General features: G+C 38.9%; 1 protein-coding gene across 1 annotated transcript in view; it reads left to right on the top strand.

Moving 5' to 3' along the window:
• FBXL17 (F-box and leucine rich repeat protein 17) overlaps positions 1-12,161 on the top strand; it is a 504,442-nt gene that overhangs the window by 1,120 nt on the left and 491,161 nt on the right. Inside the window, exon 2 of the mRNA XM_040492981.1 lies at positions 1-312. Within this exon, the coding sequence (XP_040348915.1) occupies positions 1-312 (312 nt within the window). The remainder of the gene's footprint in view (positions 313-12,161) is intronic.

Raw genomic sequence — 12,161 nt, forward strand, 5'->3', positions numbered from 1 at the left:
GGCGGCGGCGGGCCTGCCGGGGGAGGCGCCTCGCCGCCGCGGCCCCCCGACGCCGGCTGCTGCCAAGGCCCCGAGCAGCCACCGCAGCCTCTCTGCCCCCCGTCCTCCTCTCCCACTTCCGAGGGTACCCCCACAGAGGCCGGCGGGGACGCCGTCCGAGCGGGGGGCACCGCCCCCTCGCCCGCCCAGCAGCAGCGTGAATGCGGCGACGCGGACTGTCAGGAGCCCCCCGAAAACCCCTGCGACTGTCACAGGGATCCACCCCCCGAAACCCCAGACATCAACCAGCTGCCGCCATCCATCCTGCTCAAGGTGGGTCTGGGCGAGTGGCGCAGGGATGCGTGCGTTCCCCCAACCCCGGCCCCCGCCTCGGAGGTTTTCTCTCTCCTCCCCCTGAGCGTGGAGGAGGGGGTTCCCTGATAGCCAGAGAAGTCCGAAGGGGAGATTGGAAAGCCAATGGGGAAGATGCTTATGGCCTGCTCTTTTGAAGTAGAAAAACTTGGAGTCTCGTCAGTGGCTTTTAATAGTTTGGGTTTGTTACAACAATTCAGGATTCGTCTGTTATTCCCAGTGGTTTAGAAATTATTCGTAGATGTTCTGCGAAATATTTATCACTTGAAGCAATTTACATTTACTGGTAAAGACTTCGTCTATTAGTTTTTGACAGTATTCAAACCATACTTTCCGATTCGGTAGCTAACTAGTTGAGGTCAGTTACGATGACCTTTAATTGAACATTTACTATGGTCAGGCAGTATGCCAGAGCTTTATATACATACCTCATTTAATCCTCCAATTAACACTATGAAATATTAACCGCACTTTATACACGAAGACCCTGATACTGCAAAATAGTAACTCAGGCAGAGGTGGTCTTTGCTTTGTGGAGCTTAGAGTCTAGCGAGGCTTGAAGAGCTTGACTTGTCCAAGGTCACACACACAAAGTAAGGGCACATCTGGGGGAATTTAGGCCTTTTGGACTTGAAAACCCTGTGATTCATTCTATGTTTTGTTGCATTCCTACATTTTAACCCTTATATAGAAGCATACAGTTTGCCAGAAAGTAGAGACAAATGTATTTTTCATGGGGGAATAGGTGAATGGAGAAGAGGTGGGTGTCCTCTGGGAGACTACAGGACACTTTCAACTACTAAGTTAAATTTGCACTTTTGTTAATGCTAGCTGAGAAATTTAAGTGACAAAGTTAGTTTTAAGTTACTGCTAGCAAGTTATTTTTTCCTCATTTCCCAGCCCCTTCCTGGAACTTAATAAATATAAACCTCTTTTTCACTGTGGGTGATATTTAAGACTAAGATATTTAAGATACTTAGTCAAAAATAACCTAGATAAGAATTTGGCGATTTTTATTGTTACTGAAGTAACTGTCTTCAGTTACAGTGTTACTGCCACCAATATACTTTTCTGATTAGACCTTTTGAACATTTATAATCCTGTGTGTTAAGATTTGTTTTACTGTAATGTTCTTGTAACTGATACAGCAAAAGAATGGGAAAGCATAACCTGTTCTTGAGTCAAAATGTAATGATTTAACTCTTAAGGAGTTGTACTTGTTGGAGGAGTAATTGCCTCCTCTGTGTTGAGGGTGTGCATTTTAGGGCAGAGCGAACTTTCTTGAGTCCTTTTAAATCAGTAATGACAAAATATCAACAAATAACTTGGTATAGAAGTTTGATTACTCTTATTACTTGGTCAGTAAGACTGTTTAAAAGCAAACCAAAACAAAACCCAGGTACTTTCTACCCAAATCATAATTTCAGGAGGTAGAGAACATTTTAATAAAAAAAAAAGTACATGGTCTTATAATAAAGAAAATTTGTATAGAACAAATTTTGCTAGAATAGAATATCTACAAAAAACATTTTTTTTTCATATTTTTGTGTGGACTGTTGAGAACTTGGTCTAAAGGATATTTGAGAATTTTACCTACTGGATTTGCCTTAGACATGTTGGGTAGATTTCCTTGTTAATAGAAACGTGAATAAAGATTCTTCTTGCGGATCTCATGGTCTTAGTGGTATTCGGCACAAAGGAAGTTGGGACTGTTGGAATATTGGAAATAGAGGTTTTTCAGTGTTTACTAATCCATTCCAACTTTTAGGGATAAGGCTTTTGGGAGCAGAGGCTCTATCAACATATATTTTGTTTCTTGCTCTATCTCCTTCCCTAAGTGCAGTGGCTGGTGTGAAGTAGCTCTTAGTAAATATTTATCTACAAATGAATGGACAGGTGTTCAGGATGTCTAGGCTGATACTGTGGGTGACTGTGCCATGCCACTAAGCAGTCTCTAAGAAATGTTTATGTCCTGACTTGAGTTGTTTTGAGTCTCAATAAAAGCCGTGTGATGGTGAAAAGGTTTTGGCTCTGTTTCTGGTAAGAACTGGAGGTGTTTGGCCTGGAGAAAAGAAGACTTTGGGAGCTATTACAATGTTTTATAGTACAAGAAGAATTGTTGGGTAGAGAAGTACAAATCCATCACCTCTATTGGAAACATTCTTAGAAAGCATGCCCTTCTTCCCTAATAGTGGGTCAGTAGCCTTTATGATTGTGTTGCTGTATCTTTGTACCAGAAGTTACTATAGTTGTAAAGGGGATGTGGAGGAGGGAGAGTTTGGGAGAGAAATGTAAGGAAATGTGATTTAAAGGTTGTTTTTAAGGGATTGTTTCCAGGTAAAAGTTTCTCCAGGCAAACAGCAAAGGAGAAACACTCAATTTTTTTTATGGTGCTTCATAGGGCAGATTTTTGGCTCAATATCAACAAGATTTTCTTTTTAAATTTTATTTTTATGTAACTTACCTTAAAATATTAACACAGGTAAGGCCAAAGTTTGCTTAGGTGCACCCCTACCCTCCCATCTAGTTTCCTGTCCAGAGGTAACTGACCACTCTTACCAGTTTAGACTGTACTTCTAGAACTGCTTCTAGAACAGTAGCTTAAAGTACTTAACATGAAATCAGATTTAAAATTCAGTTTCTCAGTCACAATTGCCATACTGGACTATACAGATCAGAACATTTCGTCATTGAAGAAAGACCTGTGTAAGCCTTCATAGGTGTTTTGTTTTGTTTTGTTGTTGATAAATGGCACCGAATTGTGCATGCTCTGCTTTTTTTTTCTTTTTGTTAACAGTATGGTTTGGAAGTCTTTCTTTCCTAGTGAGCAGTGTATATGATGTCTTTTATTGTTTTCTTTTTTTTTTAAAGTTTATTTTACTTACTTATTTTTTTAAGATTTATTTATTTTGAGAAAGAGTATGAGCAGGGGAGGGAGAGGCCATCTCAAGCAGTGTTTAAGCTATTGGCACAGAGCCCGACGCTGGGCTCAAACTTAGAAACTGTGAGATTTTGACCTGAGTGGAAACCAAGAGTCGGATGCTTATCTAACTGAGCCACTCAGGTGCCCCTAAAGTTTAAGTAATCTCTACACCCAGCCTGAGGCTCAGATTCAAAACCCTGAGATCAACAGCCATATACTCCATTGACTGAGCCAGCCAGGTACCCTTTCATTATTTTTAACTGCTGCATAGTATTCCATACTGTTATACTGTATTTCTCTACTATTGAATGTTTCCAACTTACTGCCCCTGCAAACAATGTTAATACATGTTTTCTGTGCACATAGTCCTTTTTTTTTTTTTAAGGTAGCTTTCAAGAAGTGAAATTTTAGGATTGAAGAATGTATATATTTGGAATTAAAAAGTCCTTTCTAACAATAAGAACTGTGTGAAAATATCCTGAAATAGTGAGCCTCACCGAAAATCATAATTACGTAATTTCAGAACAGAAAGGGGTCTTTGAGATCATCTGGTTACTCCCCACTTCTGCATGAAAAAACAGGCATGGAGAAGTGAAATGGCTTCCCCAAGACATTTTAGATAATGAAAGGCAGACACTGGGCTGGAACCCCTCTCACTGTGTCCAGGTCTAGAGATATTTTCAGTGTATTGTGAAAGAGGGTCTGAGTAATCTTCTTTCAGAGATTTTTATGAAAGAGATTCCTGAATTGGGGATGGCACGGAGGAGCTTACACCAGAAGACTGTAAGCTCTTATGAGTCAGAGGCTAATTTTATAATTGGGTCTGTAGGGTTGAATTGTGGCCTGTAAATATAAGCAATTTGAGAAGTAGGGAATGACTCTTGAAAGGTCAACTGTGGGAATAGCTTTTTGTTAGTACTTATGCCTGTTATAGTTGATATTTGACTGGTTGATGGATTGCTTTGAATCAAATAAGGTAGCTTCAGTCTCTGGTACCTGTTGCCTTCAGAACTTAAAGCAATTCTGCCTTCTGATATCACAGTTATGTTTTTTTGTTTGTTTGTTTGTTTGTTTTTCAAGTAGGCTCCACACCCAATGTGGGGCTTGAACTGAGGACTTTGAGATCAAGAGTCAGATGCTTGGAGATCAAGAGTCAGATGGACTGAGTCAGCTAGGCACCCCCAACAATTAGATTTTTATATTGTGGAACCACTGTGCAACAGTTTTACCAAATGATAGCTGCGAAATACTTTTCTTCAAGTAGTTACTATTTGAGTGACTGCGTATTTTGAGATCTATATTTAAGGCTTAGAGACTTTGTGTGCTTTATATTTAGATATTTTGCTCTCTGTCAGCAGACCTGTTTCTTCACAAAGGAAATGAGGTGAGAGATCCAAAGTCTATTACCACCATTAGAAAACTGCCTCACCATGTACGTGCCCCTGATAATGTGTCATTAGGTATTAAATCTTTGCTTTTACAGCTTTATTACCAACAGGTTGCTTTAGTGATCGAGGAAGAATTTTATAAGAGAAATGTGCTTTGGGGGAAGGCTTATGTACTTGCTATTTTTTTCCAGATATGAAAATAAGGATGAAAACAATGGAAATGGGAGTCAAACAAAAGAAGTAATATCACTTTTTAAAGCTTTGAATGTAGATTACTAGTGAGCAAGAGAAACTAAATTAATATGTAACATTTCATGAATGCTTGACTTAAGCCTTCAGTACCAGATTACCTCTAGAAGGTATGTCTCTGCAGTTCTATGGATGATTTTAGTCAGCTCTGAAATGGAATGTTGTGAGGAAGTCAGGTTCAAGATTTCTCTTTGCTGAAGAATGCCAGATAATCTTGATTAACTTAATCAGGCATAAAAGGTGAGATTTGTTTTCTTCTTATCTTGAGAAGTCTATAAATTTTGGTGCCTTGTGATGAGTAGCTGTTAAGATGATAACCCTGAGCCAAATTTTTCTGCTAACCCTGGAATACCAAGTCCTATAAATGATAGGGAATATGAGAAGGTAAGTGAAGGCATATTTGGAAGTATTTAATTTAGCATAAAAATTTCCTAAAAATTGTTTAATTTTGGCTAAATATCTTATTTTATGCTTGTCCGGAGTCTTGCCCAAGTCTTGGCCAGTTTGGAGTCAAGTGGTGTGCTAAGTGCATCTACGTGGAGAAAGAAGCTAGAATAGTGTTGAGTGATGGTTACATGCATACATTTATATGTAAATTCTCTAGTTCTGTCCATATGAGAGGGCCTTAGAGCAGCAATACCCAGTAATAATGTATGCACTTAGCATCCATATCTTAGCTTCTAAAAAACATTCTCTACTAAAAGGAATCTGTGCTCTTGGAGAAATGGCTGATTACAGAGCTGATATGAAGAAAGTACAAGATGAGCCTAGAACATTTTGTGCCGGAACACAATGAAGAGCTCAAAGGATAATAGATATGTGTCAGAAGGACACATCATTTCATTGTATTTCCTTCCAAAATACTTAAAAAGAAAAGTTTTGTATTTTATTGAATTCTGTGACTGACTTTAGAATAGAACTCATTCTTGTGTAAATTTCATAATACTTTGCTATAGAGTAGCACTCTAGTTGGGATTTTGTAAGTTTGCTGTGCCTTAAATTTTAATCACTAAATTGTGAGAAATTATTTTAAATTATAGATTAGAAAATAGTTTTCAAGTCTGTGACTTCTGTGTGGCTATGTAGTTAGAAAAGTACCAGATATGTTTTGTGCCTCTGTTTTTCTAAGTGGTGCTTTATTCAAGAGACTGCTTAATAAACGTTGCTTTCAAGCTTTTGGCAGGTAATGCAAGTAGAACGTTTAAGAGGCAAGGTATGATACACATGGCAAAAAAAAATGGAAAAGACCAGAAAAGTTGAATATGGTTGAAATAGTTCATGTTGAGAAGATTACAAAGAGGGAATCTATCTGAATTTTTAGAATATTACCTGCTTTGTTTCTGACTATAACGTGATTGTTGTGTGTATGTGTGTATGTTTTCTCAATAGGAGTCAAAGGTTCTGGGAAGAAAAATGATGGAATGATAGAAATACAGAGCTCATGGACTGTTAAAAAAAAAACAGCTCTATTGATATTTAATTTACCCAATTTAAGTATACACTTTGAGTTTAGGAAGTATGTAGAGTTGTACAACCATCATTATAATTGAGTTTTATAACACCTCAAATAGTTCCCTTATGCTGCTTTGTGGTCAATTTTTGCTCATAAGGGGTATGAGCAGCTAGGGAGCTCAGGCAACCACTGATCTGCTTTCTGCCTATATAGTTTCCCTTTTCTAGAAATTTCATGTAAATAGCATCATACACTATGTAGTCTAGAATACTGTCTTGTATCTTTAATATCGCTGTCTCTCTCATGACACCTAGCATAGTCCCTGCCACAAAAGGAGCCCGTATAAAATAGCTGCACAGATTTACTTCTTTTCAAGTATTTAAAAAGATTTTTTTAAATGTTTATTTTTGAGAGGGAGAGAGAGAGACAGAGCATGAGTGGGGGACAAAGGCAGAGAGAGAGGGAGACCCAGAATCTGAAGCAGGGTCCAGACTCTGAGCTGTCAGCACAGAGCCTGATACAGGCCTTGAACTCACAAACCACAAGATCATGACCTAAGCCAAAGTCGGATGCTTAATTGACTGAGCTACCCAGGCGCCCCAGTCTTTGCAAGTATTTCTATAACTTGCATGCCACCTGCCTAGTCACAAACTTTTGCAGTAATATTTGATAGCACATAAGACCTCTTTATCAAGAAATAAAATGGCCAAGTGTAAATGTTGGCTTGGTTGATTTTCAAGTACTCTAAGGTTCTGTGGGGTATGACCAAGTGCTAAGCAACAGTGCATTCTCTCGAAGTTTCTTCAGTGTGAAGTCTTTGAAATCTTATACTGATGCCCTGCTTAAAAACAGAATCTTTTTTCTTTTTTTAAAATTTTAATATTTATTTATTTTAGGGGGGGAGGGGGAGAAGGAGGGGCAGAAAGAGAGAGGGAGACACAAAATCTGAAGCTGGCTCCAGGCTCTGAGCTGTCAGCACAGAGCCTCACCCAGGGCTCAAACTCACCAACTGGGAGATCATGACCTGAGCTGAAGTCAGATGCTTAACCAACTAAGCCACACAGGTGCCCCTAAAAATAGAATCTTTTAAAGATTAGAAATATTTGGCTATCACCTCGTGGTGATTAGTTCAGATTATATCTGTAATATGACTTGTACCTTTTCTGGTAATTCATATTTAAAAAAAAATTCTTTTTTAAAGTTTGTTTATTTTTGGGACAGAGAGAGACAGAGCATGAATGGGGGAGGGTCAGAGAGAGGAGACACAGAATCTGAAACAGGCTCCAGGCTCCAAGCTGTCAGCACAGAGCCCGATGCGGGGCTCCAACTCACGGACCGCGAGATCATGACCAGAGCCGAAGTCGGACGCTCAACCGACTGAGCCACCCAGGCGCCCCTGGTAATTCATATTTTAGTTGTGTTTTCCAGATTCACCACTAAAGATCAAGAATATTGTTTTCAACCCAGGTCCTGTTTAGAAGTCACTGCTATTTTCTAGTAGCTATTCCCCTTGTATTCTTTTTAGTAACGGAATCTATCATGTTCTAGCTTGGCACATAATCACCTAATTAGAAACTGTTTCTCAGCCTTTCTTCTACATAGGTGTAGCTATGTGATTAAATGTTAGGTGATAAGATGTGAGTGGAAGCATTGTCCACTTTTATGGTATTCTTAGTCATACCATAAAAGTAGCTGTTTGTCTTTTGCTTCTTCCGTTTTTCAGGGCTAGACCACCTGGATTATAAGAGTAAGCCATTTTCTACTCTGTAGATGAGGGCAGTGAGGGAAGAGCAACAAGGTACAAGATGATGGATCCCTGGATCTTCTACATCCTTAGAATACCTACACCTCCTTAGTTTGGATTTCTGTTATGTTCAAGCTATTGCTAACAGGCCTGTGGTAAAGTAAGCAATTTCCTGGCTTGTTGCAAGTAACATCCAAGTTTTTTTTTCCAATGTCATTTTTTCCCTTTGTAGTTTCCTTTATTCAACAAAAATGTTGTTTCTGGTCAGTCCTTTACTGACCTGTGGTCTCTTTATTCAAAGCAACCTTCGGGGGCACCTGGGTGGCTCAGTCGGTTGAGTGTCCGACTTCGGCTCAGGTCACGATCTCTCACTCTGTGAGTTCGGGCCCCGCGTTGGGCTCTGTGCTGACAGCTGAGAGCCTGGAGCCTGCTTCGGATTCTGGGTCTATCTCTCTGCCCCTCCCCCACTCATGCTGTGTCTGTCTGTCTGTCTCTCTCTCTCTCTCTCTCTCTCTCTGTGTGTGTCAAAAATAAATAAACATTAAAAAATTTTTTTAAAAACAACCTTCGAAATACTCTTTAAGTCTTAAATTATCCAAAGATAATTTGGAAATGCCTTTGACTATATAATCTTAAAGCCAATGAATGCATCTCATGTCTTAATGTCTCCAGCAGAAACCTGGGTACATACACACAAATGTTGGTTAAATGAGTTAAGTTAATTTGGGAGAGAGGTAGTTACTTTTTGAGGAGTTAAGATATGGGAGAGAGAGCATTTTAATGACAATAACAGGAAAATTTTTATTTTAATTACCTATTTTTATGTAACAAATTATCCCACTGCTTAGCAGTTTAAAACCACAAACATTTATTATTTCATATTTTCTGTGGGATAATAATCCCTGTGAGATTGAGATGGGTCCCTTTGGTCAAGGGTCTCTTATGAGGCTGTAATCAAGGTGTTGGCTGGATCTGCTCAACTGGGGCTCCAGAATTCCTGTCCAAGCTTATTTGTGAAATTCTTGGCAGGCCTCAGGTCCACATTGGCTGTTGGCTAGATGCTTAAGTTCCTTGCCATGCCCTGTGGCTTCTCCATAGAGATAATAGCAACATGGCAGCCCACTTCTTCCAGAGCAACAGATCCTAGAACACCCAAAAATGGAAGCATTTTTTTAACTTCATCTTGGAAGTAACATCCTGTCACTTCTGCCATACTCTGTTCTTTGTAAGTGAGTCATTAAATCCAGCTCACACTCAAGGAGAGGATTACACAAGTGTAAATATCAGGAGGTGAGCTCATTGGGGACCATTGTGCAGGTTGCCTACCACAAACAATATGCAAAGATCTATTAAGTATGCGTTGGCATATCAGCTTAGTGTTTTTACTTTTTTACTCATACCCATCTTTCCTAGTACTGGTTTTATCTACACTTCACCTGCTTATTAAATTTCCTTTCAGCTGGATAACTAAGACTCATGTAGCTCCACCTAGATTTAGTCAATTATCTGTGGATTAGAACAATCATCTCACTTTTACAAAAGAGAAAACTAATGTTCAAGGAAGGTACAAACCAAATTCAGACATATTTATTTTTGTAAACTTTATTTTGAGAGAGAGCATGCAGGGAGTGGGGGTGTGGGCAGGCCGATGTGGGGCAGGGGAGCGTTGAGTGAGTGAGTGAGTGAGAGAGAGAGGAAGAAAGAGAAGGGAAGTGAGAGAGGATCCCAGGCAGGCTCTGTACTCGTCAGCACAGAGCCTGATACAGGGCTTGAACTCACAAACCGGAACTGTGAGATCATGACCTGAACTGAAATCAAGAATCAGATGCTTAACAGACTGAAACACCCAGGCACCCCCAAAGTCAGATGTATTTTAAACAAGGTGCTTTTTGGTTCCACTGACCATGTTCCACATATCTTCTACTTGTTAAGGGACAAATTAGCCCTTTAAAACCACATAAGTCCTTTAACCTTAAACAAATGATCTACTTTCCCAGAATCTTTATTTCTCATTTTATAAAATGGGGAAGGTGAGCATAAAAAACATCCACAAGAGAGGGACTTCCAGCTATGGCTGCATGAAGAGTTTGGTGACTGCTCTCCACAAAAATAAAGTAAAACTAGGTAAAATTGTCTGAAACTATTTGGGCTATGGAAATTTGGCAGGCAAAAATTCAGAAGCACTTATTTTTAGGAAAACAGCTAGAGCTTTTAAGAACGGTTGATATCTACAGCATTCTTGCATGGAGACCCCTACTGTGTGCCCCACCTCTCCCCAGTTCCTGTGGCAAGAATGAAAGTTTGGGAAACCAGCGGGCCTGCTGGTTTGTGGCAGCAAGTGAAAACATGTATTTGTCAACTTAAAGTGATGAACTTGATGGGAAACAGGGAAAACTCACATTATTTGCAAGTGTGAGATTGTGGTGCTAATTGGGATGCGTGGGGGACCAGCCAGGTTTTTAACAGGCAGACCTTGGAATTGAGAATACCATAAAGGGATAAGTTCTCCATGTATCCCTGGTGAAACTATGCACATGTGCTGGGGACACCTGAAAGTGTCTAGCAGAAAGCAGGGGCCAAGGCAAACTTGAGAACTGGCCAAGGCTTGAATGTGCTCTTCCCATCCCACACACAGATTGAAGAGCAGGTTTGAAATGTGTGAGCATACCTTTGCCCAGATAACTAGCTGAAAACTAAGCTATGCAGATAAAGGGTAACCTCCTTAGGAAGCCATAGTGGAAAAAAAAAAAAAAGTAAGTATTAAAACCTGAGCAGAGACGTTGACACTGCAGGAGACATAGACCCCACTCTTTAAGGCCAGGGAAATTAAAAAATTCTGAGGGTGAGTGGCAGGCTCAGTCTTTAGAACATATGACTTGATTTCAGGGTTGTGATTTCAAGTCCCTTTTTGGGTGTAGAGTTTACTTTAAACATAAAATCTTTCAAAAAATTCTGAAAAATAAATTCCAGAGTTGGTATATTTTTGATAATAAGTTATGTAAAATGTCTTGTTTTTAACAAAAAGCCAGGAGACATGTCAAGAGACAGAAAAACGTGACCTATACTGAGAGAAAAGAGTGCAGTTAATAGAAAATACCTGAGTGGACTCAAATATTAGACTTAAAAGATAAAAACTTCGAAATGCTATTATAAACATGTTAAAAGAATAGAAGGAAACATTTTCAAATGATAGCAGAATATGGTGATACTGACCCAACAAATGGTGACTCTCAATAGAAGGAAATGGAATCTATAAAAAAGTATTTTATTTTTTTAGTATTATAAATGGAAATGTTTTCATTTTTGAATTATTCATTGTTAATATGTGGAAATACTTGCTTATTAGCTCTAAATTATTTGTGTGTTCTTTAGGATTTTTTTAATATATAAGATCATGATATCTGTGACTAGAGAACACCTTAGTTCTTCCTTTCCTGGATGCCTTTCATTTCTTTTTCGTGCATAGTTGCCCAGGCCAGAATCTCTAGTACAATGGAGACAGCAGACAGCCTTGTCTTGTTCTTTATCTCAGGAAAAACCTTTCATCTTTCATCATTAAGTATAATGTTAGCTGTAGGTTTTTAATAGATGTGCCATCTATCAAGTTAAGGAAGATTCCTTTTATTTATAGTTTTATGAGTATTTTTATCAAGAAGGGGTATTGGATTTTGTCAAGTGCTTTTGTGTATCTGTTGTCTGTTGAGATGGTCATTAAAAAACCCCCTTCATTACATCTAAAACGGTGAGAGGAAAATTGCACTGTATCTAAACAGAACAATATTTTCAAAGGATCCATAGTTTCAAAAATAATGGATTTTAGAGGATGTTGGACCAACATCTTTACAGTGATAAGTGGGAAAAAAAAAAACACAAAAAGCCCCTAAACTATCAACCCAGAATTCTATTACAATCAACAATTGTCTCAGGAAAAAAGAAACAATGATATTATATCATGAATAAAACCTGAGAAAATGTTCATCAACTCATTTGAGCTGCAAGAAATTCTAAAAGATGTATTTTAGTTTGAAAAGCAATGAAACAAATGGAGACTTG

Source organism: Herpailurus yagouaroundi, unplaced genomic scaffold (genome assembly GCF_014898765.1).
Source record: "Herpailurus yagouaroundi ecotype Mexico unplaced genomic scaffold, PumYag 29, whole genome shotgun sequence".
Lineage (NCBI taxonomy): Eukaryota > Metazoa > Chordata > Mammalia > Carnivora > Felidae > Herpailurus > Herpailurus yagouaroundi.